Source organism: Rhamphochromis sp. 'chilingali' (genome assembly GCF_963969265.1).
Source record: "Rhamphochromis sp. 'chilingali' genome assembly, chromosome: 19".
Taxonomy (NCBI): Eukaryota; Metazoa; Chordata; class Actinopteri; order Cichliformes; family Cichlidae; genus Rhamphochromis; species Rhamphochromis sp. 'chilingali'.
Genome location: NC_137946.1, coordinates 10,770,417 through 10,796,995, shown reverse-complemented (window position 1 = coordinate 10,796,995; position 26,579 = coordinate 10,770,417). Strand labels below are relative to the sequence as shown.

At 41.0% G+C, this 26,579-nt stretch overlaps 2 protein-coding genes across 4 annotated transcripts; both read right to left on the bottom strand.

Moving 5' to 3' along the window:
• Nucleotides 1–1,242: 1,242 nt before the first annotated feature.
• On the bottom strand, nucleotides 1,243–10,767 carry kcnk4b (potassium channel, subfamily K, member 4b). Of its 3 annotated transcripts, XM_080867196.1 has the most exons (8): nucleotides 9,464–10,767; nucleotides 8,254–8,383; nucleotides 7,700–7,961; nucleotides 4,706–4,820; nucleotides 4,430–4,590; nucleotides 3,708–3,894; nucleotides 2,415–2,557; nucleotides 1,243–2,326 (listed from the first exon to the last, which is right to left on the bottom strand). In XM_080867196.1, the coding sequence occupies exons 3-8, from the start codon at nucleotides 7,886–7,888 to the stop codon at nucleotides 1,718–1,720; spliced, it is 1,404 nt and encodes a 467-aa protein (XP_080723322.1). In that variant the 5' UTR covers nucleotides 7,889–7,961; nucleotides 8,254–8,383; nucleotides 9,464–10,767; the 3' UTR covers nucleotides 1,243–1,717. The 3 variants fall into 3 exon arrangements, with proteins under 3 accessions (XP_080723322.1, XP_080723324.1, XP_080723323.1); XM_080867198.1 differs by lacking the exon at nucleotides 9,464–10,767 and having other exon boundaries at nucleotides 8,254–8,539; XM_080867197.1 differs by lacking the exons at nucleotides 7,700–7,961; nucleotides 8,254–8,383; nucleotides 9,464–10,767 and adding an exon at nucleotides 6,935–7,048.
• Nucleotides 10,768–16,317: 5,550 nt separating this feature from the next.
• adssl (adenylosuccinate synthase, like) lies at nucleotides 16,318–26,017 on the bottom strand. Its single transcript, XM_080867446.1, has 13 exons — nucleotides 25,730–26,017; nucleotides 25,150–25,252; nucleotides 24,584–24,652; nucleotides 20,969–21,019; nucleotides 20,827–20,893; nucleotides 20,596–20,703; nucleotides 20,082–20,163; nucleotides 19,322–19,448; nucleotides 19,064–19,218; nucleotides 18,526–18,650; nucleotides 18,289–18,386; nucleotides 17,235–17,384; nucleotides 16,318–17,122 (listed from the first exon to the last, which is right to left on the bottom strand). The coding sequence occupies exons 1-13, from the start codon at nucleotides 25,961–25,963 to the stop codon at nucleotides 17,070–17,072; spliced, it is 1,422 nt and encodes a 473-aa protein (XP_080723572.1). The 5' UTR covers nucleotides 25,964–26,017; the 3' UTR covers nucleotides 16,318–17,069.
• Between the last annotated feature and the right edge of the window lie 562 nt (nucleotides 26,018–26,579).

Sequence of the window (26,579 nt, the reverse complement as noted above, 5' to 3'; positions counted from 1 at the left end):
CTCTAAACTAAGCATCTGTTCAGTTGAGGAAGAATACAGTATTCTCAAATCATCCCCTCAAATTAGAAAGTGATTTTTAAAAGCATCTTCATTTTACCAGTGTTTTTTTTTTAAACCATTGGTCCTCAATTACCAAACATATACATTAGCCCGTTCTTGCATCATTGTGATGTCATAAATAAATAATGATGAATGATGAATAAATAAAAAGTGTTTTGTACAGTAATCTCTATGTCCTTTTATATGATATATTACTTAATATGTTTATTGAATTACTTTATTTCAAGGTCAACTATGACCTTGGGCGCCAACCATGAAGGTCAAGGTCAAATGCTTAGCCAGCCTAGTTACTCGTGTCCCTCATACAAGGCCTTGTATATTGTGAAGAAGGTTGAAGACCATCCGTAAAAATCGTGGGTATTATAAAGTTTTTACTGAATTTCACATTGACTGAATTTTCACCAAAATGAAATCACCTTGAGCTGTTTCCTGTATCTACCATCACACAGAAATTGGAAATGATATCTGGTAAACTGTGGACACTAGACTGCTAACAAACAGGCAAACAACCAGACAAACAAACTGAACTGTTTACATACTCCCTGCGTTTCCAGGGAGAATGAACTGAAATGAACCCATTCATCCAGTTTCTTAGCTGCTTATCCAGTTTAGGTTTGCAGGGGGGCTGGAGCCTACCTGTCATAGGGCAAAAGGTAAGGTACACCCTGGACAGGTCACTAGTTCATCATAGAGCTAACACGAGGAGACACACAAGCATTCACACCCACAGCATCAACAGTTAACCTAACATGTATGTCCCCCATACAAATTCTACACAGAACGGTCAAAGTAGCTCAATGGATTTAAATTCAGAAACAGGAATGAACAGAAGTGTGAGAGATGGGGGATGATGCTGGAAATCTTTGAAAAATGTGAAGAAGAAAGAAAATTGAACTTTTAAATTTATTTCCATGTGTTGCACCTTTTCCTGTTGGTAAATACTCCACCCCTCCTTGCCATTCCTACTACAAAAAGGAATTAAGTAGAGATAAACAAACTAATGACAGAAAAGCCTCTGTTTGTCACTATCTACTATAGAGATTTGGGGTTTTATTATAGTGGGCCCACAGTTAAAATGAAAATATTTTTTTAATATAAATAAGATGATTACTATATTTGCCTATTGGTAATAAAATGCTCAATTCATTTCTTGTTTTATTAAAAACAACTTTATTAGGCAGATGTATGTAGTGCAATAGAATTCAATGCATTTGGCCATGAAAATCTAAATATAATGCAGTTTACAGGATTTAAAAAAGATTTCAATACATACCAAAAATGTACAAGAGGATCTCGAGTACCTGTTTATTTGTTGGAGGGATTCAGTAGTTACTGTCACAGATCAGAGAAGCCTCTCTTCAGCACACTGGTGTATAAAGTTTATCGTGACTACTATAAAGATTGTTCACAGAGTCGTCCTTCAGTCCTGGCCCACTAGAGAGCAGTAACTCCTCAGCAAGTAAAGGGAACACTGGCATGAAAATCTCTTCATCACCTTTAAGGGAGGCATAAACACTCACATGCTAAGAACATTAAATGCAAAACCACACGTGGCTAAGGCTTCGACATCTTGTTTTTATCTTGAATGTCTGTATGCAGGCACTATATATTCTACAATTAAAACTCCTCTGTCAAACGAGACTCAATACATTTGCTATCATTCACAAGGCTTGGGTGGCAAATCTGGAACGGATCTGGGGTTTCTATTGGGTTCCTTCTTGTTAGTGCTGTTGGGGCTGTTGTTTTTGTGGTTCCTCTGAGGAACTGGCCTTCTGTGGCGTCTCCTTTTTGGCTGACGGGGATTGGGCTTTGTTGGATTTAGCAGGGGATCCAAATGTAGTTTGCCGCTCTGAGTATCCGAGGACTCGTCAATAAATGCAAGGTTTTCACCAAAGTAGTCCAGAGGCTGGGACAGGTGGGGGTCAGGAGGAGCCTCCTCCTGTTTGGGTTCTGCAGGCTTTTCTTCTGGGACTCGCTCCGTCTGAGTGGCCTGAGAATCTGTCTCCGATCCAGACCCTGACTCATTAGAGGAGGACGATGATGAAGACGAATATGACCCAGACTCTTCCTGACTCTCACGCTGCTCTTCTTGCCCCTCAGGCACCCCATTAGCTGATACACTGTGACCATGGCTTCGAGGGCCGTGGCGGCGCTTTCTCCTACGCCGTTTAAAGGGGTCATCGATTTTTCCTGGCATGCGAAAGTCCACCGACATATTTTGGATGTTCTGAGTCCAGTCAGTGGCGTGGGCTCGCAACTCCTCCATCTGAAAGGAAAAGGATGAAAGCAGAGGTGATGGAGAGGAAGTAGTGGAGACAGCAGGTGATAAAACAGGCATAAAAGAACAGGAGTACCTCAGCCCTGGTCTTCTTTGAAAGAACCCGGAGCCAGTTACCAATCATTGTGAGGATAGATGCAAAGTATGCAAGCCCCAACAAGATCCAGAACCACACCAAGGGTTTGTACCAGTGGTCGCTGCCTTCCTTTCCTGAATCCCCTTTGACACAAAGACACATTATACAGAAGCAGGAGGTAAAAAGGGGCCAGCGCATTCACACATCCGCCCATGAAGCCATCCATTTCCATGGAGTAAATAAACTGTTAAGATAGCAGACTAGCTAATCAATAATTCATCTGTGAAGAAAATCATCATAAATAATTTACGACATTGTCCGCGCTAAGTGAACTTAATGCACCACGACTGACAGCTATATTTATGGATGACTAATTAAGTCATAGCTCCTACTTATCAACAGATCAATACCTTCAACGAAAAAGAAAAGTATGAAAAAGTAAATGATATAAGCTATACTGATCTGGAAGCTATGATTGTGTTTCAGCTGCATCACTTTTATAGAGCCTAATAAAGCAGGATGTACACTAGTGGCAGGCTATGGGCATCCGTGGTGGTGCACAGGGTGTGGAGAGTGGAAAGGATCTCATCTTAATAAAAATAAAAACAAAAACAAGCACAAAAAAATCCTGCAGACTAATTATTGGGGAGATACTGGTGGTCTGATGTGACCTCAGGGGTGAAATAAACCTGTCCTCTCTGCATAAAGTAAGGGTGAGCACTGACTGTCTGAAGAAAAACCTGACACCAGATCCACCCACCCACTTATCTAGTTTAGGGTCATGGAGGGGGCTGGAGCCTATCCCTACTGCCGCCTCTCTCATGCTGTATTTTTTGGTGTTTTGTTCCTCCAGCTGTCGAAAGCCTTAGTTACATATTATTGCGCAATTTACATGACGAACTGCTCTCGAATAAATAGCACAGCTGATTATCCGGTACTGAAATAAAGTCCGCCTATAAAAGCATCAAAGTTTCAAATGTCAGCTTATCAGTAATAAAGTTTTATAATAATCAAATATGTCAGAACAAGCAGAAGGAGCCATTTAAAAACTTTGACAGTATCAAAACACATGGATTGGGTGGGGGTGAGGGGGTGGTGGGGATCACCTCCCTTCAAGCTCTTATAAAGAATGGAACTATCAACAGAGACCAAAGCCATTTCTTGTAACTGGCTAGAATGATAAAGGGCCACCGCTTGAACTAAAATAATACTGAGACAGATGGCCTTTTTCCATTTCCACTTTCCTATTCTGTGTGCACCACTGCAAACCAGCGTGGGTGGTTGATTATATACCTGCAACATAGTCTCCAAACCCCACTGTGGTCAAGGTGATAACCACGAAGTAGGCTGATTCCAGCAGGGTCCACTCCTCCACCTCTTGAAAAATGAAGATTGGCAGCGCAACAAAGAGCACGCAACCCAACAGGATGGACAGGACAGCTGAGATCACACGCACGATGGTGGGACTAACTCGCCATTTCTGTCAGAAAAGGATAACCAATTAGTTCCATGAATATATAGCCTGTATATAAAAGATGGACGTGGTGACGTGATGTCACTCATTTCTTTGTGAAGTCATTTTTTAAGCCTTGAGTTCAGTCTTTTCGCCATCTCCTCTTTAGCGTTTTGAAACCAGACGTCATGAACGAGGTTTGGGTCTGACTGAGAAACCAGCCTGCCAAGCTATGCCGACTCTGAATCTTATCCTATTTTATCACATTTCTGACACTGATTGGACCCCAAATATACAAAATAAAAATCTTGTTATGTCTGAGAAGACTTGATACCATCAACTGAGGCCATAAATGTTTTGGATGAAGGGAACCAAACGCTTCTATGCAATTGAGACCAATTTCTTCTTTTCAAATACAGGTGTAGGCTTTAGATGATGTAAGGCATTGGCTTCACTCTTCAGACCCAAATGTTAGATCCATCTATTATTTATAAAATCTATGGATAAGTATGTTTACAGTGGCAGTAAAGAAGACATTTTAAATATTTTTTGAAGCTCTGACCAGGAAGAGCTTCTCTATCTTGGCCACAGTTTTCCTCAGCCCAGTACCCAGATGGTCTCCCACTCCAGCGAGCAGGATACCAAACATTGGGATTCCCACCAGGGCATAGAAGATGCAGAACAGCTGCCCTCCTTCTGTTTTGGGAGAAATGTTTCCAAAACCTGCACATGTGGGATCAGAGGTAGAAGAGCAGTTGTTTAAAGACTTCAGATGTAATTAATGAGTCCCATCATGCAATTAAATTTAATGAACAAGGACTTTTAGCTGGACACCAACCGATGGTTGTGATAATGGTCCCTGAGAAAAAAAAGGCACTGGCCAGATCCCATTTGCTGACAAATGTAGCGTTGCCTATGGGATCCACACCTGCTCCAGTGGCCTCCACCACCTCCTGGGAAGGGACAGTGGGGGGAAGGTTAGTACTTAGTTGATGAAACACTCCAATAATTAATGTTTCACTGGAAAAGAGGCATTAACAAACACACGAATGAATGAACCCATCCCTGCTACGGGGTACAAAATGCACTGTCATGATCAAAAGCAGGAAGTTAGCGGCGATGAGCAGCTGTGACGGCTCCATTCTGTCCCGGGCATATCGAACCGCTTACAGCACAGAATCAAATTCCCTGATTAAATTATCGGAACATAAACCTAAGCATGATGAGGTTATGAATTAACTTGGCCTCTGCAGAAATCATTAAAACCAATCAATTAAAAGTTTAGATTGAAGATTGTAGAAATGTCTACTGCCAAGTACGTCTGTCCCAACAGATTAGCAGAAACTGACTGAACTTCTCACCCTTTCAAATTCTATTTGTGCAGTGACAACTGACTAAAAGAGTAGGTTTGAAGTAGGAATCAAATCAGTGACACTGTAATTACAAGATATGTGCTGTAACTGTTCGGGTATCAGTGAGCTCTGACTTTGCATGAATTTACCTGCATTCTAGTGGATACAGGAAGACACTGCAGTGAGGTTTTGTGTCCAGAGGGTTTAGCATACGATAATTAGGTTACTTTTACTCCTCAAGTTACATTAAAAGCGAGAGGCAAATTATGAGGTTAGTCATGCGCACCTCAGTCTCAGCCTGTGTACTCTGTGTACCGCAGAAAGGGATGATTTGGAGCCAGAAATATAATCCTTAGTAACTGTGTTCAAGAAACGTCCTGGGAATGCTAACCATAAGTGAGAGGTTCAGGTTTTCATGACACAATTCCCTCACAGATGTAGTGAAATACACAACATACATGCAAACAGCAACTATGAAAACACAATGGTGTTCATACTTTACATGCTATCAAATGTATGTGATATAGAAGTATTAATTAATCTGCTTATTATTGACAATCATTTGTCAATGTCACATGATTGTTTAGATAGCCAGCAAAACTTTATAAAGAAGGAAATTGAGCCAGGGGATGTTGTCACACTGACTTCATGAATTGCTTGAAAGATTTAATATTTATCTATATTCTTATATTTATTTAATTTCAGCGTACAAACTGGCAGCTGTAAAAGTTGTAATTTCGCTTATCTAAGCTCAGCTTATACTGATATACAAAAGGAGACCCTGCACTGATAGCCAGACCATGTGAAAAAAAGTCACGTGGAGAAAGTTCACCAAGCACACCTCATTATTTATTAGCCTTTCAAATCCATAAATTTAGAATCTGGGGTTGGCAGTGATAAGAATGTCTATACGGAGGGACAGCTGAAGCTCTTATTTAAATCTGACATCTCGAGTCTGCTGCTCTATCTGGTACGGTGGTGTCATCTTGCCAAGAGCTGAAGAGCTCCCTAAGGTTTTCAGATAAACATTTACAGTGACGAATCAGAAAGTAGCTGCACAAATTTTGCCTGAATTGAAGACCTCCGGAAAATTCTTTCAGTGTCCAAAAATAACATTAGACAATTACACAACATGCCTACATCAAGGCAATGATACTTTTGTTTAATAAATTCTTCAATAAAATAAATGTCACATGATCAACCACATCAATATCTGCTGGTAGAAAATATAGCATGATCTTTGATAAAGTATGGTGTGCTATGTGACAGATGCTTGAGGAGGAAACTGCAACTAGAAGATGAAACATCTGAATGTAACATCAGTTCGGTGACACATGATCCACAGTGGCTCAATAGCAGTTTTCGTGTAAGCCGACATTAAGTGCATTGTGTCCCCACTTCTATAAGTGCACTGAGGTGCAAAGTTCACCCAAACCATCCCAATCCTTTCTTTCTTTTTCTGATGGAACCAAACGGACGCTATCATCACATCACTGGCTGCATATTATGAGTGCATTTTTTTAAAAGCACAATATATTAGTATCTACATGATTTTAATCAAGCAAATTGTCAAATGCTCTTTTTACAAGTAGAGAAACAAGAAAGTGTTTCAGCTTGGACTTCTTACTGTGCTCACCTATTCATTTGGATATTTAAAAAAAACACACCTAATCGCTCATGTGCTTCCTCTAAATAAACACAAAATACAACAAGACCTGCTTGCGTGCTTCAGTGTCCTTTGATCCCTTTAACCTTTTCCCAAATGTCGCCGAGTTCATGCGTAGATCGCTTTGCAAGCGTAAACAGTAATTTACAATGTTCATTCTAGAGTGAGGACAAGCGTCTCAGGATCACAGCTAGGTTGCCAACGCTCGACCCATCTGTGGATCAGCTGTCACGCAGTTACACTCATGAAAGGAACCTTGCATAGCTGCTCTGACCACACCTGTTATCTGGCTCATAGTCGTCGTGCTGTGCCGCTGCACTGTGTCACCAGCAAAGCTCCACTGAACACGTTACACATCTGAATGATCATCCTAAGGATCCACAAACTCAGCCAGTGCGTATAAAACATGAAGCAGGTATGTGTCACGCACTCAGCAAAAGTGTATTTTTAGCTAGAGAGGCAGTCGGCATCAGAGGTCATCATGACACTTGTTTGGAGTTTGTTAATATATGATTAACAGAAAGCAGCAGCTGGGCAAAGCTAGAGTCACTTTTTGAATGCAAAATGTGTAGTTTCAGTAACTCAAAGTTTGCTGTATGCTGTTCGATTTAGTTAGTTGCAGTATCATATCAGGTAATATCGTGTCATGTAGTATCGTATCGTATCGTATCGTATCGTTTCGTGTCTTATTGTTTAGTATTGTATCGTAGCAATCAATATGACGCTGTACCTGATGGAGATTGTAAAAGAGAAACAGAAACAATTTTTACATTTTCGAAATAAAAGCCAGATAGTGAATGGCTCCTCTCTGTACCTCTATAAGAACCTCCAGCTTGTCTGAGTCGACACAGGAGAAGTTCAGCAGGAAGTCCCGGCGTGTGTCCTGCAGCTTCATGTGCACGCCCTCCTCCTGCGGAGCCTCCAGGGCACGGAACACCACAGCTCCCAGCACCAAGTAAAGAAGAACCCCCGTCAAGATGGCGAGCAGGGTGGAGCAGCGCATGGCTGCACCTCCACTCAGTCCAAACGTTGGCTGCTGCTTCTCTCTGCCAGCCTCAGCACTGGAGTTGCTGCAGCTGAAATATCAGCAACCACACAAGTAGACTGGTTACACACTGACTACGGAGCCTGACAGTAGCCCAGGCTGCCCACACGCCTGCAGCAGCCAGACTATTAGGTCCACAGCAGGCATTAAATGGACTCAGTCATCACCACTCTGCTGACACACATTGAATGCAACATCCAGCACATAAAGCCTGCTCTGTGACCTGCCTTTAACTGAACAGATGTTGCATGAGTATCTATAAAAGATAAGCGATCCATGTCATGAATAGCTAAAACAGATGCGATCATAACAGTGGTGCTCACCTGTTAAGCCGCCCTAGTTGCCCCCGTTTTCGTCTTTTCCAGTCCCTCTCTGTGCTGGCTCTGAGGATGGAGTCCCTAGAGCCGTAACCACTGGGGAGCCCGTCCCCCTCACACTCTGAAGGAGGGGACACTACACGGGACCACAGACAGATTTTTATGTGTAATTCAGCAGTTAGTTTCAAATGAGTAAAGAGGAGCAAAGGGCTCACTTCCTTTAAAAAAAAATAGCTGTCAGCGCCAAGGATCAATGACAAAGAAACAAAGCCCTGAGGTGTGGCAGTGCAGTTGTTGTTGTTTCATACATCATCTGTACACATATGTATAACAGAAGCCTTTAGTTAGTGATGACCCCCAAAAAAGGGGGGTTTCCAGCACTGGATGGAAAGTTAGAGAATTATGATTTGGTTTATTCCCTTTAGGTGATGTTGATCAAAAGTTACAGTGCTGGTGTGGAACAGCGGTGGAACTAAAAAACCAACAGATATGTCAGACACTTTCTGGGAAGTTTAGGAAATTATTTAAGAAGGTAGTATTTTCACTGGGATTTGATAAGTCTGCCACTTGCTATTCATTTTGCATTACTGGTCTGTAAGCCAGAAAAGGAAAACAAAAGAAGCTCTCATCCTCTGAAGTGGTGCTGTAGTCAGCAGGTCCGCTGGATTGGATCCAAAATTAGAGCAATAAATTGTCACACTATGACTGCAAAAAGCACTTGGGCTCCGAAGACTTTTACAGCTGCTAGGACTACACAAGGGGGCAGTCCATTTACTGAATTAAATGCATTCCAATCAGGAGTATTTATGAAGCACATCCTTTAACAGCATAAAATTACCTTAAATATTTGGTTTGTATATACAATCTCATAGATTTGTAAAACAGTCAGTAAAATAGAACAAATATCCAAAGGTGCATGTGAGTAACCGTGTAACTGTAGTTCTTTAAAGAACATACTTATCTACACTACTCCAAAGAACATCTAAACACTGATCACAGCAAAGCAGTTATTCAACGTAAACATATATAAGACTACAGCACAGACTGATCATGGACCAGCTGACAGAAGGAAGTTGTTCTATCCTGTGCATTAAGTCCCAGCAGTGCTTCTGCAGCAGCTAAGCTTTATCCATCCACAGTGATACCATTTTATTACCACTTAGAGTCCCTCTGGGTCCATAAGATTCATGGTACTGACCGGCCCCTGTGTGCTTACCTCAATATGTAGGATCATAAGATTCCAGAGAAACGGCCACCTCATGCAAAGCGTTTCAGGAGTTCGAGCAGCTGCATACTGGGAGTTTGTGTGTGTGAGAGTGAGTGTGTGTGAGAATGATGGCTGGTGCTGAGTGCACACGCAGCAGAAGATACTCAGTCAAACTGACTTTATATAGATAGTGAGGGAGTGAACTGAAGTGAGACACAGAGAGAGAGAAGGCGGAGATGGTGGTGAAGCTAGACTCAGCTTGTTCAGTGTCTTTTTTAAAGATTTCAGACGTGCCGCATGCACATGATGCAGTTTGGATCGTTTGCTTTATTTTGTCATTTTAACGTTTCTCCTGTGCATGAGCATGTTACAGAAGAACCTCTGCTGAAATCCCACGTTTTGCAAAGCTACCTCTGTATCTCTGTGGGATCAATGTTTAAGATTTATTGCCATCTGATTGGTGTTACACTGCAAACTCTGCAGCGGGAAGCCAGCTCAGCCACCCTTCACCCAACCCTCAATAACCTGTCTTCCTCACAAGCAAGAACTGCTGCTGTTCCCTCTGTGTGTGTGTTTACAGGGTTGGGGATACGGTTTTTTTCTAAGAAAACTAAGTGAACTTTCAGACATCCAGAGTAACATTCAGCTCAACACATTGCTGTTGCAGATTTACGAGTCCTGGAGTTATATTATACATCGCCCCAAATCAGGAAGATGGGTGTTATAGGTGATTTATTACACTCATTTCCAGCTCTATACTTTTATTCTTGGTATCTGAAAGAGTAGCTTTGGATGATTTACTAATACCGGGCCTTGGTGTAGCTCCTCAGCTTACCAGTTTGGACAGTGGCTAACTTTCTTCTGATTGGCTGCCCCTCGCAAACAGAAGGCTTAAGTGACAGATAGGTGTGGCTAAGATGACTATATTAGGGATGATAACCATTCTCACTGACATCATATGCATAGAGATGGGGAAAAAAATGTTGGAGTGCTTACTTGCACCTTGTAGTTTGAAAAACTGAGCATGTTCATTATGAGCTTCTGTCTCTGAAATATTATTATTATTATTATTATTATTATTAATGACAGAAAGTTCCAGCAAAGCATAATAGGTTCCGTTTAAATTTGAATACATCTGCAGAAAGTTTTGTTTGCCTCTGTTTCAGCTTTTCACTTTGCCATCTTCCCAGATTTAGAGAGTACTCATCAAAGGCTTGGAGAGATCTACTCATTCGACTTTATTTCCTTTATGTTTTTGTAATTTTTTTACAGAACAATACTGAAGATATCAAGACACAAAAAGCACCCATGGAAACACAAAAACAATAAATAAATCTTCACAGTGCCTTACCCTGGAACAGTTTTCCATTAGCTGAAGTCTTTTGTAAGGTCCACATGTGTATTAACTACATGCTAAACAAGCACATTTTTGCTCACTTCAACATGTCACTTAATGTCAATTAAGTCTTGTGCGTTCATCAGAATCGACCCGGAAAGACTCCAGTCTGGGCCACTGGCCCATTCTTAGGAAAACATTAAGGAGGGCATTTATTTTGGACGTTTTACTGTATTTTTACAGGTTTTACAGCCATTGCTACTGATACTGATACAGACCACTCCCCTGGGCATTACCACACTATACCAACCAGAACTACAGATGTATTGCTTACAATTTAAGCTCAGAGAGTCATGATGACAGATTTCTTTCATTGAGTCAAGCAGAATTTCTTTATGTGGAAAAACTGAGACATACCATTGTACTTATTTGTCTTACATTAAGATATCTGAAGGATTAAATGCGTAGTTAAACTTGATAAAGAAAAGAAAGTTTCAATGTTCAGGCCCACTTAAGATCAAAATGGGCTCCCATGACGCTTTGCTAAAGACACTTGATTTATTCAGAACTCAAGGCCATTGAAAGCAATTTCCTGAATGTAACATCCCACAAAGTTTGTAGAAAAAAATTGCTTTGTGGGAACATTATTCTTCAACAGTGCACAACTTGAGTTTCTGGAAGAGCTATTTTACCAAGAAGCAGAGTGCTGGAGAGCTGGCAATCCCAAATGACATGGTTAGGGATGGGTTGGGCCACAGATTGCAGGAAAAGCAGCCAACTTGTGCTCAGGGTGTGTGGGAAACCACGTGAAGTAACAATCTGTTGTAAAAAAAGTGAACAGGTATTTGAAGAATCAAATACCTTAAACATTTTTGTTTTAACGTGATCTTTATGCAGTCTAAGCAGTTTTATGTATTTAAAAAAAAACTATATTTCAACTAATAGTTTTGATGTTGACACCGCTTTGAAATGTGGAAAATGTCCAGAAAATTATATGACAGCATAAAGTGTCTTAATGAAGCGCTGAGCTATCAGAACAGCTTCAGTGTGTTTTGAGAAGGATTATTTGGAATTGTGCTGGAGAAATTTATCACCGTTCATTCAAAAGATATTCCTTTTATTGGCGTCTTAATGAAGTCGGTGGGGAGAACTGTTTAACTGGATGTTAATTATTTTTAAAAAATGTCCCATAAGTGTTAAAGTGGGTTGAGATTTGTTAACAGACCATTTCATGCTCTGTAAATAACTCAGTGACCACTCTTACCTAACGCTTGGAGGCACTGCCATCCTGGAAACGATCGCTCTCATCTGGATAAAAGTGTCAAAGTGACCAGAACCTTATTTAATCATCTAACACTAAATCTGATGAACGGTTTTGCTGTTTTTCACACAGGAGGACATGAAGATTGTTTTCACCGGTTGGGCAGTTAAGATTACCACTCAACAATTAATCCAACACATCTATAATCCTACACTTCTAATTCATTTTAACCAGAAGTCTAAAGTACGTTATCATAAGAAATTTAGGGACAGATTCACTGCGATCTTTCCACCTCCATTTTCCAGGGTTAGGCTGAGGGTTCCTTTGAAATAGTAATTCAGCTGATCCTACACAGGTTGAGATACTGCCCTGGCAAAAATTGCCAATTCACCACGGTAGCCATGCTGATAGTCTGCTGAAGTCCCCGACAGCTACAGGTGCAAAAAGCCAAACTTCAGGACAGTTGAACGATGCTGAAGATCCAACCAGACAACAGATCACTGTGCTGCTGTGCGCTAAAGCTGAATTAGGGAAAGAGATTTGAAGAGCTGAGGGTGGGGTGGTGGTGGCGAAAAAACATTTTGGGATTGAGAAGATTGGGACTGACCACCTAAGCCAACTGCCGTGGTGGTCAGTGGTGATTGTGTGTACTGCTGTTTCATGTCAACTATTCTTTAGCGAACCTGCTTTTAGTTTGTTTGTTTAAATCAATAAAAGAACAGCTGAGTGAAATGCCTGTCCATTTCTCCTTTTGGTGTGGGCTGATTTTATTAATACTTCTTCAAAGAACTCTGTGACTGGTGTTTGTCTTATTTAAATTGCTTTATTTACTTGCTTATTTACACTGTGTGATTCACAGCAAACAACTGAGGGATGCACTGCAAAAAACATTTGACACATCCAGGATTTCTTGGTGTTAGAACCAAAAACCCCAGTCAGAGTTATGAGTATCAACACGGTGGCATGTTAATCTGAATTTATAAGGTCATTATAGCACTACGTGTGAAAATGTGAAACTTTTAAACGTCAAAGAATAATCGGTTCATTCAGGTCTGTCACTTTATCGCAACTTAATGGGAATGGCTTTAGATTTTTGCCAAACACGCAGAGAATCTGGTGCCTTCACAGATGTGCAGGTTACTCCTGCCATGCATGCAAATGCACGCAATTATGGCTCTTAAACAGTGCAGTAGATGCAGAAAAACCTAATTCCAATGATATTACAGTTGCCTAAAACTAAACTAAAAACTACAACTAGATGTAAAAAAAATATCTTAGCTCACAGATATAACAATAAAAATAAGACTTTTGAAAACTTTTAAATTCAAATGATTTTCAAATACTTGGAAAACTGAAATAAAATAAAAATGTAAAAGAATGTATCATTAGTTTTTGTTTATTTGGTAAAAAATTGTTATTACATGTTATTACATCTATAATAATACCTATGTCTAACGAGCAAACCAACCCAGAGGATGAACTGTAACTTAAACAAACACTATTCAGAAAATATTAAACAAAATAAATTGCAAGGCAACATTTTAGAGTATCTTTAATGTGCAATTTTTAAAATTAAAGTTCCTGGATTCATTTACATTTTACACTGCGCACCACCTTTTTACTAGTTTTGTAGGATGTACATGTTACTGATAAGAAAGTTCGGTGTAATATATGAATCAATGTTAATCAGCGATTACTAAAAGCACACTAAGTAACACCTTAGTCCAGCTGGGTTATCAGTTTAAGCGACAAAAGGATGTGAGTATATATTACAGCATGATAGCAATTCCTTAGACAAGTGCATTATGTTATGTATTCAGATGCATTTGTCTAAGGAGTTTATGCTAAGTGAGATAAGCTTGACAAGTCTGTCTCCATCTTTTCCTGCAGATACTTTGTACTCGATCTGTGCGTGCTGAGCAACAGCACTGGATTTATTACGCGCACTCGCCAAATAAACTGTTAAATGCGTTTAGCTCCTCAATTCAATCTGCGTGAGAGCTGCTGTCTCGTTCTTTCAAAATCTGAACACAGTCCAACTGCAGTGAAACAGGTGTCTTATTACTCCAACTGCATAAATCATGACAGCACGGAGTAAGAAGTGGGTTTACAGGAAAGGGGAAAGAAATGCAGATGCAGAATTCAGTGGTAAACAGAGTTCTGCGAAAATCAGGAGTTGCTCCCCTAAAATGTACCTCCTGCATAAATCATACCTGGAAAAGCTTTTTTTTTTACTTTAGGGAGTGACAGAAAAAGCACTCCCAAAATATACTCCTCTGAGAAGTTACGCAGGAATCAAAAATTCATAACAATTCATGTTATTTCTCATAGTTAAAGTCATCATGCGAATAAGTTACTTACTTCTCGCTGACCAGTGCTTATAAGTGTCCTTTCAGTTATATGTGTGATCTGGTAATCTGAAGGTGAATTCATTAAAGGTCCATCCAGCGGGAGAAGTGGAAGCAGGAACCAGGCACAAACATTGGAGGCAACAAACGCTCAAACTGACTGACCTGATGTAAAATGTGCTCCCAATTACATGTAAAAGGAAGGTGGTGGTAAACAAAAGAGAGGGAGGGGAAGGGGGCAGAAAGGAGGAGGACTACGCTGCTATTATGAGCACTTTATTTTCAATTAAGCCTCCTTGCATCTACTGCAAGCTCACTTTCTGGCATTTTTGATGATGCAGGGACTTCTTAGACTGGAAATTGACTGATTAGCAGACGTTTGCAATTTTAGTAATTTAAGGGAAGATGCACTTCCAACGTGCAGAAGTAGGACAAGCATCAGCAACAGACTGATGTTTTTCATTTTTTATAGCAGCATCAAGAAATCAAGTCTTCGTGTACTTTTATGTACCGATTGTAAACTGTGGTTCAGGAATTCATCCTTTACCAGCTTGTGAAGTTAAGTATTTAACATATTGTTATGGGTTTAAGTATAATAGAAAACAAAGCAGTGAAATCTGAAACAATCACTCCAACAAATTCATAATTAACTGCATAAATTTATAATTAAATTGTTGAGCCAATAAGAGCACAAGACTACACTGAATTCAAAACTATTTTGTGGTGTTCGGTAGGAAAAATTTGGGGTGATTTGGTGAATTTATTTTTGCCCCTCCCAAAGGCATGGACCACAGTGTGACCAGTGTGTCCAACTTTGAACCAGATAATTTTGTGGTGCCATATGGAGATATAGGCAATGCTATGCAATGCAGCTGACATGCAGACTGAGTCTAACACCACACCCTGGCACTGGACTGGTAGGTAACATTATATGGTGGGTTTCTCTTATAGCTGCATCCACACTGGTAGCGATCCACAGTGCCATGGTGATCAGAGGCCATAGAAAGGAAATGACATTTAGCTATTTAAAAAGAAAACAAAAAAATAGTTGAGATTACTGTTGGTCGTCACTGAAATGACGACCAATGAGAGAACAGAATCCCACTGACATATGACCTGGTAGTTCATTGGTTAGAGGATTATGTAGGCAACCAGAGCCTTCAATGTCCAGTGTTTTCAACAAGAAATTTCACTTATTATGTGGAGGCACCTTTAGGGTTGGGCGGGGCACGGCCCGATGGTTCAGCAGTAAACCCAACCAAAAAAGGAAATATTTTGTAATTGTAAAGTTTAAAGTTACAACAACAACAAGACTTGAAAAAAAATAAATAAACACAAACATCAGAAACCTGGTGATTCAGTATTTAAAGTTAAGCTGCTCTTAATGGCAAAATCAATTGTGGGTTGTTGCATCTCCCCATCCGTCTTACTAGTTTTGATACAAGATATTAAGTTTACACACTTTAATCATTTAATTTCCCACCAACAAACACCCCATCATCATCCTGAGATGTCCAATGAGCAGCAGAGAACACCTGTGTGCCTGTTCAGGGCCTTTAACCCATTAGAAAGTCTGAATATCTGGGAAGCCCCAGTACAGTTACACCTCTTATCGATTGGCAAAAGAATCCACTTTACACTCTAATCTAATACCTCCACGTTCTGAAAAGCTTTTAAACTCTAGAGGAAGTCAACTTAAAGAGGGTGCAAACCAAGAAAGATTGAGAGAAAAAATATTTCAGGGTGACAGCGGACTGAAAAATGCATGAAGCTGCTGATAGACTGAGCCTCCTTTCGTCTCTCAGTCTGCTAAAACCATCAGGAATACTGAGATCTGTCCAGAGCAGGTTTTTTTGGAATAAAACATGCTTCCAGAAAACAATTCACTGCATTAGGAAAGAAGAAGACTCTCTAAATATCAGGGTTTCCTTTTGTTGACTTTTATTTAATAGCAAGTTGAGTAAGCATCATACAAGATGGACCAAATACATAAAATGATCAACTAACGTAGCAAATCTGTGTGTGGATGTGAAAATGTCTTCAACTAAAGTTGCTTAGTGTCAATTTATGCTTTTTTTTTCTTTTATTAACAATTGTTTCAAAGCAATACGTCCATTCCAACAATCCCCATAGAGCGCATGTTACAAACTTTATGAGATTGATTCATGTCTGGTCTTGTAAAGTGATCTAAAATTGCTCAATAGAAAAGTTCACAACCACAACATGGCTCACCCTCTAATAACAAAGTCGGAAAATAACCTTTTAAATACAAACGGCTTCCACACCTGTTCATCAGTGGCTCTACAGGTAAAAAAATAACTGCATGGTGAACAGATGTCAAATGAGCTAAATTAGCCTCCAATGTTAAAAATATACTGAGGAATGGCTTCAAGAATAATTGACTTTTTTGTACAAGCTTTTTAAAAATCAAGACCCTCATTAATACGTAGAATCGGTGGAATGCATAAATTATATCTGAAGAATTACCGTGGATGTGTTGGACAAGCAGCAACTGAAAGGCTTCACAGGTACCTTTGCTGGTAAAGTATTCCTACCGGGTAGAGTGTGCATTTTAAACTCTTCTGGTAAACCTATGAAAACCTCAAGGTATCATCTGAGCTGGTGTCGAGGACTGCAGGGGGGAGGCGGGGGAAGCAGAAGACGGAGAGATCAAAACAGTTTGATGATGCTCTCCCTGGACTTGCCGACTCCGACCCACTTCACTGAAATGAGAAGACGCAGGGACCAAAATTCGATTGGCAGGTTTTGGCAAAGCGAACAAAGACGTTGGCTGCAGTTTCCATCCCCATTAAACTAAAGTATCTCTTTACAAACCTGGCACTTGCAGGAAGTCCTCGATGAACCGAATATAATTTTGAGCCTGCACCGGAAGCTCCTCGAAACTCCGAGCCGTCTCCGTGCTGCAGCACCAGCCGGGCAACGTTTCGTATTCCACTTTCACTTGTGTCAAAACGTCCATGTTTGCTGCAAAAGAAGCATCGTTCAGAGAAAAATCGGTCCTGGGAAATCCAGCGCACCGGCCCACAAAAACCCACTGAGCAAAAAGAAATGATAACGTGCTGTTTTTGTGCAGCTCTGGTGCCATTTTAAACAGAGGAGACCCTTCTGATTCATTAACTTCATGATTCAACTTCTTCTATTTGGCAGTACAAACAGAGAGATGAAGACGATAAAGCTGCGTCTGAACAGATTTTGACAAACTCAGGATGTTGCACTTCCTGTTGGGGAAAAAAAAAAAGCTGACCCATGTGAAATAAAGACCCCCCCCCCCCCCCATATTTCTGTCAATAAAGCTGGAGTAGGCAACATGTTTCTAGGCATCTCTAACAAAAAGAAGAAGAAAAGAAAAATCTATAATAACTTTTCAGCATATTGTTGTTTAAGTGGTCTGAGTAGGAAATGTGCAAATGTAGCCTGCTAAGGGCCACAGCAGCAGATCAGGTGAATAACAAGCGAGATGTGAGATACAGGCACGATGGATGTAAGCAGAGAGCAGCCACCTCAGAGAGCATTGTTCAAATCCTGTGTGAAGTCAGGAATCAATCTCAACTTCCTTTTATGGAGCACAGTTGTGTTTGTGATTGTCTGGGTGGAGGGGTCTGGATAACTGACCAGCCATAAACAATCAAAGACTTCAAAATGTCACGCGATCAACTGTTAGACTCAAATGTATAAGGATAGCACTATTCTGAAGAATGTGTACATCCTCACATCTTTTCACATTGTTGTGACACTTGTTTCAGAAGTTACTGAGTCACAGAAACACTAAATCCTGACTTTAAGCTCTAAACTGGGCTCAAACTGTTCTTTCGAACCGTTGCATTTATACCATTTTTCTACAGATCTAGAAAACCTGGGAACATCCTACCTGGAAAACTTGGCAGAGGTTGTCCATTAACCTTATATGCCACGGCCACTTTAATCTCAGGCAGCGTGTCCAAAATGTCCAGCTTCGTCAGAGCAATTCTGCAGAAAGAATTTGTGTTCAGCTTTGATCACAACACAAAGAGCACATGGTGAAACTTGCTTCTAAACATAGCAACGATGCCAGTAATTACATCAGCCAGCGAGGGAAATATTCTGAAATCGTTTGAATGTTCCTTACGCAGAGAAGCCATTGACCATGTGGGCATATCTGACCAAAATCAGGTCCAGCCAACCACAACGCCGCCTTCTGCCCGTGGTCACACCGAACTCTCTGCCTCTACTCTGTAACAGATTCCCGGTCTCCTGCGGAGCAAGAAAGAGACACACAAAGTCAGTTTAAAGAGGGGAAAAAAACAATAAATAAATGGGAAGCATATTCCTTGATTTCAAGAGGCAATCACACCAATACTGCTTGCTCTAATAACTTTACTTTGTACAGAAAGTCAGATAAACATATATTCATCTCTAGTAACACCTGCATGCACACTCCACTGTCATGCTCTCTACAGTACCGGGGATTTGCTGTAATCTGGGGGATCTGAATTGACGTAAGTTTGGCCACAATCATGCGTCTGTAACATCAGGTTGGCAGCTGACCACAGAGGCTGAGCAACTGATGATGTTACAGTCCATATTGGACACACAGTAGAAACTGCAGGAAGTAACTAGGATTTTTTTTAAAGCACAAAAAAAACAATTTGTGTCTTTTTACTCACGTTATCCTGTTCTGTTGGAAACGCACCAACACCCACACGGGTGGTGTAAGCTTTGACAACGCCGTACACTCGGCCAACATAGGACGGAGGCACCCCGAGTCCAGTGCATACGCCTCCAACGGTGCAGTTAGAAGATGTCACGAAAGGATACGTGCCTGAACAGAAAAACACCTGTTAATGTGAGGAAGCAACAAAACAAACAAAACACAACACGTCCATCATCTCAACTCAAATATTTAAAAACCTGTAGATGCTCACCAAAGTCAATATCCAGGAGAGCAGCGTTGGCTCCCTCCACCAGGATTTTCTTACTGGGTCCAGTAAGAGCTCTGTGCATGAAGTACACCCCGTCAGTTACCAGAGGACGCAGTCTCTCTGTGTATTCCTGAGAACACACACAAAAATATCACTTGATGAAAATCTATAAGACTTACCTATACTACTAAGTAAATAATCCGTTTATAGTGCTGTCATTAGAAATCATTTTTCTCAGATACATGAAAGTCCAGCAAACATGGCTGAAACCCTGACATCCCCTCCCTGATCGAAACTGGCCACAGCATGACAACAAAAAACTGAACTGTGGATAGATGAAAGTTTACAGAGGTCGGGTCAGACGGTCTCTGTAAGCTGATTTTCTTTGAATAAGTTGACCCTCACAACAAAAGGTTTAAACAGCAGAGGAGTGGGGCTACTCTGCTCACAGCCATGCACAAAGATGTTATGCAGCTATCACACTAATCAAACAAACTGGACGGGACTCAGGCACGGTACATGCTAAGATAGTCAGACTACAGGTATAGGTCCACTATCTTAGCCTTACCCCTGTTAACATCACCTGTTTTTCCTGCTATGAATACAATGAATATAAGAACTCCCAGTAACACAGGCAGCTAAATGAAATTCAGCCATCATTAACCTTTACACCTGTGATTTTTCCTCTTGTGATGTAGGCCCAACACCAACACCTGAGCCATATAATACCATGAAATACCTCTATGTGATAAGCAGATCTCACCTTCAACTGTTGCAGTTCGCTGTCGATGTCGACATTAAGGTTTGGGTACATGGTGCGAAAATGTTCCGCCAGCATGCGAAACCTGCAAACCATGACGAGCAGGACAGATTATTAGTTAGACACGTTAATGCATGTTTATGTGGAGCCTGTCTTTATGCAGCTGTGCTTCCACTGATTAGAGTTTTAACCTGACACACAGGAGAGAACGACTACGTTACATAAGGTTTCCATAAAAGCTTTTTCAGCTGTTTTCCATAGATGGGTGCTGCCACCTGCTGGTAGGAGATTGCATAAACTGACAATAACTGGACTAATGTGTTATAACACCTCATGTTTTGTCTGTGAGATGTTCCATTTTTTTTAAAATCCTTAAAATGTATGCCTAAACTTGCCATCTGACCAATCTATGATTCAAAATCACTTAAACAGCGTTCCTGTCGGCGGCCACATTATCACGTTATGGTGAGGTGATAAGACTGTGCAACATGAGGTAGAGAAAAAACAAAGCGCTTACTTCTCCTCAAAAACTTTGAAATCTGAGACGAGGTCACAGACTCGCAGACCGTTCCGGGCAGCTTTCGAGGAGTAGGCAGGACCGATGCCCTTCTTAGTGGTCCCTAAACTGGAGCACGAATAAACACAACAAAGTCTATTAGGAAGTGCACACTAAACACAAAGTCATCCCCAGTCTTTAATGCTGTTATACTGCATGCTATTATTAACAGTCATAAAATATTTGATTTACTTTTTCCCTTCTTGCTGCTGCCTCTGCTGCTCCTGGATTCCATCAACAGCTTGATGGAAGTTGAACACTACAGGAGGACAAACGGGACTGTCAATAAGAACACGTGTGTTACTCAAAACTTTGAGGAGAAACTCTTACTCACCGATGTGGGCGCGATCTGAAATCTTTAATCTTTCCTCCCATCCTTGTAATCCTGCACAGGAAACAACGATTCACGTGGTGCAATGTTTTTACTGCAGGAAGCATCTTTTTTCTCTTCTTCTGCATTATTATTGATGCGTGCGCACACACACACACAGACTAATAAACATTTGCTTCATGAAAAGCATAAAACCACTGAACTAGTGAGATGTTAAATGTTGAGAGTGAGAGGCGAGACAAGAGCATGGTTACCACTTTACTGTCTCACATCTTCGTTTAACACTCAGTAAACTTTATAGGCCTTTTCCACTCGAACCTACTCGGGTCCGATCTGTTTTCAGGGTTTTCCATTAGGTGCCAGGTACTTTTTTAGTACCTGCTTGGCCGGAGTTTCCAAGCAATCTGAGACAATCCGAAATTGTGACATCAGGCTGCACGCCACCAACTGGCTAGTAAGTGGCATCAGAGTCATGAGAGTGTCTCCTTAATGAAAATCAAAACTGTCATTTTTGAAACCTGACAACAAGTGAAATGGTTACACAGAAGAACACTGTGATCACAGAGCGTGACAAAAAAACCACAGACTGAGCAGCAGGTATACCATCGCCTCCACGTGCTCCTTTGTTGTGGCAATCGTGTCACATATAAATGACATCACGAGACTCTCGGTTACGTTGCTATAACGACTCCCCGCACATTAAGTGGTACTCAATTGTAATGGAAAATGAGTCGAGCTGAGAAGGTACTAGTGGAAAAGGGGTATTGGTGAACTGAGGACACCCACTGCACTATTTCTTTCTTTCTTTTTTTTATTTATTTCTTTTGTTCTTCCTTGCAGTGTAACTAAAGAAGAACTGGCATATATGTTGCTGCACTTTTATGCATCTTCATATTGCAGCACACCTCTTCTCCCCTTCCTCTGCAGTGGGCAGACTGCAGTCCCTGTAAAATAAATATCTGATGATTTATATAATGAAACAATGCTTGTTTACAATTTTACCGGATTTTGGACAGCCGTTCTTCCTCATTTGCCTTAGAGCATTTCCAAATATTAAGGAAGGGTGAAAATGACTCAGTCTGGTGTGACAAACTGTTTTGAAGGATTTCACACATTCCTTGAGCCTTTTGAACACCTGAGTATTTATCGTAATAGCACACAAACCCAAATTTGTGACTGTCATGACAGATTTACGGTTCCAAACATTGTTCAGTTTTATCCAGTTTAATCATCATAGAGATGCAAAGGAAAAGACTATTTGCTGGAGCTGGAGTTAGTCGAGAAACTGTTTTACTCTTGTTTTATACAGTGGGGCAAAAAAGTATTTAGTCAGCCACCGATTGTGCAAGTTCCCCCACTTAAAATGATGACAGAGGTCAGTAATTTGCACCAGAGGTACACTTCAACTGTGAGAGACAGAATGTGAAAAAAAAATCCATGAATTCACATGGTAGGATTTGTAAAGAATTTATTCGTAAATCAGGGTGGAAAATAAGTATTTGGTCACCTCAAACAAGGAAAATCTCTGGCTCTCACAGACCTGTAACGTCTTCTGTAAGAAGCTTTTCTGTCCCCCACTCGTTACCTGTATGAATGGCACCTATTTGAACTCATCATCTGTATAAAAGACACCTGTCCACAGCCTCAAACAGTCAGACTCCAAACTTCGCCATGGCCAAGACCAAAGAGCTTTCGAAGGACACCAGGAAAAGTATTGTAGACCTGCACCAGACTGGGAAGAGTGAATCTACAATAGGCAAGCAGCTTGGTGTGAAAAAATCAACTGTGGGAGCAATCATCAGAAAATGGAAGACATACAAGACCACTGATAATCTCCCTCGATCTGGGGCTCCACGCAAGATCTCATCCCGTGGGGTCAAAATGATCATGAGAACGGTGAGCAAAGATCCCAGAACCACACGGGGGGACCTGGTGAATGACCTGCAGAGAGCTGGGACCAAAGTAACAAAGGTCACCATCAGTAACACACTACAACGGCAGGGAATCAAATCCCGCAGTGCCAGACGTGTTCCGCTGCTGAAGCCAGTGCATGTCCAGGCCCGTCTGAAGTTTGCCAGAGAGCACATGGATGATACAGCAGAGGATTGGGAGAATGTCATGTGGTCAGATGAAACCAAAGTAGAACTTTTTGGTATAAACTCAACTCGTCGTGTTTGGAGGAAGACGAATACTGAGTTGCATCCCAAGAACACCATACCTACTGTGAAGCATGGGGGTGGAAACATCATGCTATGGGGCTGTTTTTCTGCCAAGGGGACAGGACGACTGATCCGTGTTAAGGACAGAATGAATGGGGCCATGTATCGTGAGATTTTGAGCCAAAACCACCTTCCATCAGTGAGAACTTTGAAGATGAAACGAGGCTGGGTCTTCCAACATGACAATGATCCAAAACACACCGCCCGGGCAACAAAGGAGTGGCTCCGTAAGAAGCATTTGAAAGTCCTGGAGTGGCCTAGCCAGTCTCCAGACCTCAACCCCATAGAAAATCTGTGGCGGGAGTTGAAAGTCCGTGTTGCTCGGCGACAGCCCCAAAACATCACTGCTCTCGAGAAGATCTGCATGGAGGAATGGGCCAAAATACCAGCTACTGTGTGTGCAAACCTGGTAAAGACCTATAGTAAACGTTTGACCTCTGTTATTGCCAACAAAGGTTATGTTACAAAGTATTGAGTTGTATTTTTGTTATTGACCAAATACTTATTTTCCACCCTGATTTACGAATAAATTCTTTACAAATCCTACCATGTGGATTCATTGATTTTTTTTTCACATTCTGTCTCTCACAGTTGAAGTGTACCTCTGGTGCAAATTACTGACCTCTGTCATCATTTTAGGTGGGGGAACTTGCACAATCGGTGGCTGACTAAATACTTTTTTGCCCCACTGTAGTTGTGGTGCAAACACTCTTTCAATACAGTCAGAAGACATTCAACACACATGTTCACTGCACTATTTCTGAAACGCTGTCAGCCAGTTTGGAGCCTCCTAATTTCAATAAGCTCTAAATGTTTTCAGATCTGTTAGGAAGGCCAGTTTTATCTCCCAGCCTCTTGATACGAAAGCCATGCTGCTGGAATACATGCAGCATGTGCTTTTGCAGCATCTTGCTTCAACATCCAAGGCCTTTCCTGAGAAATCTCATTTAATGCTGATCTTATTCAGCATTAAATAGGGAGAGATACTCATACCATCACAGATATCAGCTTATTATCAAATGATGGCATTCCTTGTGTATCTGCAATTTTGAAAACTGGCAAATGTTACAAAAAAAATAAAAAAAATCACTCTGGGAAGCAGTTTTTATAGCCAGAAATGTTACTAATTAACATAGCTGGTTGTGAAATAAGCAAGTTAATTAGTACAATGTTGTTTTTAATATTACACAACACCATCTCACCGTTTCAAATCCAAAATAAATCCAAAAACAAAGATATAAGGGTTCGTCTCACTCTTATTTATTTATTTTTTAAATATTATATAATGCCATTTTACAATACGTCCCAGTTTTGTTTTAATAATACAAATATCTTTTTTTTTTTTGGGGGGGGGGGGTAAATCTACCCTGAAATGATCCTTTATGCTGTGACACTGTACCTTTGCCTTTACGCAGATTCTTTTCGGCCTCCTCAAACAGTCCCGGCAGGTGTATCACCACTCCGTTACCTGTAAGGTGAAACTGAACTTTTAACAAGCCTCGTATAACTCATCTTATACACTTTAGCATCAAGTGTTCCAGTGTGGGAAACAAACTGCTCATGTTTTCCCTCAGCTTTTGTTTGGATGACATCTCAGTGCACCCCTCTCCCAGTTTCCTGTTTTTACAGTAAGCCTACTGGAAACAAAAGCTATTAAAAGCATGACATCCAAACAAAACATACAATAAAGAGATGAGGAATGAAGCACAACAGCACACTGTACATGGTTTAATTCCTGTGGCTGTAAAACTGCACTGACTAGGAGGTCTTTTTATTATCTAGACGAGCCTTAATAACACAGGATCTGGGTAATGTCCTTAACAGCGTGAAACAGACGGACTGATAAGACTGTCTGCCTGTCTGCGTATGACGTTCACTCTGATAAAGGTGATTATTAATGCGTTATAGCATCTTCATCACGCTTCACCATCAGCGAGACTTTCAAAACTCAAGGCTCGCCCTTACCAATGAATGAGATGGCCTTCTTGTTGAGCACCCCACTGGGCAGCAGATGGAAGTCGTACTCCACAGAATCCACAACCACGGTGTGACCTGCATTGTTTCCTCCCTGTGAACACAACATAACATCCATAACCTGCTCACAGCATAAGACCGATACAATGTTGTGTTGTGGTAAAACATGTTCAGTGTGAACAAAGGGTTAAAAGCTCCTGTTCCTGTAGGCGCTGTGTGGCTTTAACAAAGTAAACAATAGCACTTTTATTCGTAGGTGCGTCATTCCATTATATAATGTCATGTTCACGGTCATTTGTCTAACTCTGTAAAACTGTATGGATTTCGAAGCACCACATTAGATTACAAACGACCGTACTTAGGTAGTAGTGCTCGTTAGCGCCACAGCAGCTCTACATCCGGGGAGGTCAGCCAAGGTTGTTGACGTCGGTCATGAATATTTAACTGCAGCTAAACGGTGACGAGGCTCTCCATAGCCCCGCGTTATATTCACAACAAGCCCAAGAAAAGTGTAAGAAGTGGTGTGTTTAAGGGTAAAAGGTGACAAAAGATCGACAGCGTAGCTTGGTACCTGGCACCTGCACACAATATCCGCATCCATGGCGAGTAAGTCCACTACTTTGCCTTTTCCTTCGTCTCCCCACTGCGCTCCGAGCACGACGGTCACTTTGTTCTGCGGCTCCTTCGGAGTCCTGAGTGGGTGCTCCTGCGGGACACCCTCCCGCGGTCGCTTAACGACCGGCTCCCCGTTCAGGGACGTGCTCTCCCGACCGTTAACGTTAGCCATGCTGCTTTCGGATGCCATGCTGCTGCCCCTCTTCCCGCAAACCGGAAAATCGTATTGGCGCGTTCTCTCGTCTACGGGAAGTGCTCGACTTCCGCTTTACGGGACATCCTCTTTTAGCTTTACTTTTTCTTCCCCCTGAAAATAAAACATACGTGTTCACACATAATTATTATCAGTATCTATCATGTCAATTTATGCTGACTAACTGCTATATAAACGCCTTGTCGGTCAGTTAAATTGTTTTTTTTTTTGGTGTCTAATTTAAAAGTAACACACTCACTGATCTCCACTTCCGCTATCAAAGGTTTTTTTTTCAACATTCGTGATTTTCTTTTTAGTGTATTCTGTTTTTTTTTACTTTACTTTTATTGTATTTAACTCATCAGTTGGTAATTTGAGTAATAAATTAAAGTTCCCTTTTAAAACTGCAATAGAGAGCAATTCAGTCAGAGGCACAGCAGAGGGCACCAGTGAGCAAGTCATCTGAGAACACTGAAAGACTAAATTAATTATTTACGTTGTTGCACTGTCAGTATCTACGAAGCTGTGTTTTTAAAAGAAGAAAAACGCAATAATAAATCTAAAAATATACAGCAAACCTAGGTTCCTATTTTTGTTCTATAAAGACAGTACA

What these genes read in the sequence shown, in the direction of transcription:
- kcnk4b (XM_080867196.1), bottom strand. Translation starts at nt 7,888, where the DNA reads ATGCGCTGCTCCACCCTGCTCGCCATCTTGACGGGGGTTCTTCTTTAC. An exon ending in GTTTGGAGACTATGTTGCAG is followed by an intron (nt 2,558 to 3,707) that starts GTATATAATCAA and finishes TTTGTGTCAAAG; the next exon opens with GGGATTCAGGAAAGGAAGGC. An exon ending in CAAAGAAGACCAGGGCTGAG is followed by an intron (nt 2,327 to 2,414) that starts GTACTCCTGTTC and finishes TTTTCCTTTCAG; the next exon opens with ATGGAGGAGTTGCGAGCCCA.
- adssl (XM_080867446.1), bottom strand. Translation starts at nt 25,963, where the DNA reads ATGGCATCCGAAAGCAGCATGGCTAACGTTAACGGTCGGGAGAGCACG. An exon ending in ATATTGTGTGCAGGTGCCAG is followed by an intron (nt 25,253 to 25,729) that starts GTACCAAGCTAC and finishes TTGTGTTCACAG; the next exon opens with GGAGGAAACAATGCAGGTCA. An exon ending in TCTCCTGGATATTGACTTTG is followed by an intron (nt 19,219 to 19,321) that starts GTGAGCATCTAC and finishes TTTTCTGTTCAG; the next exon opens with GCACGTATCCTTTCGTGACA.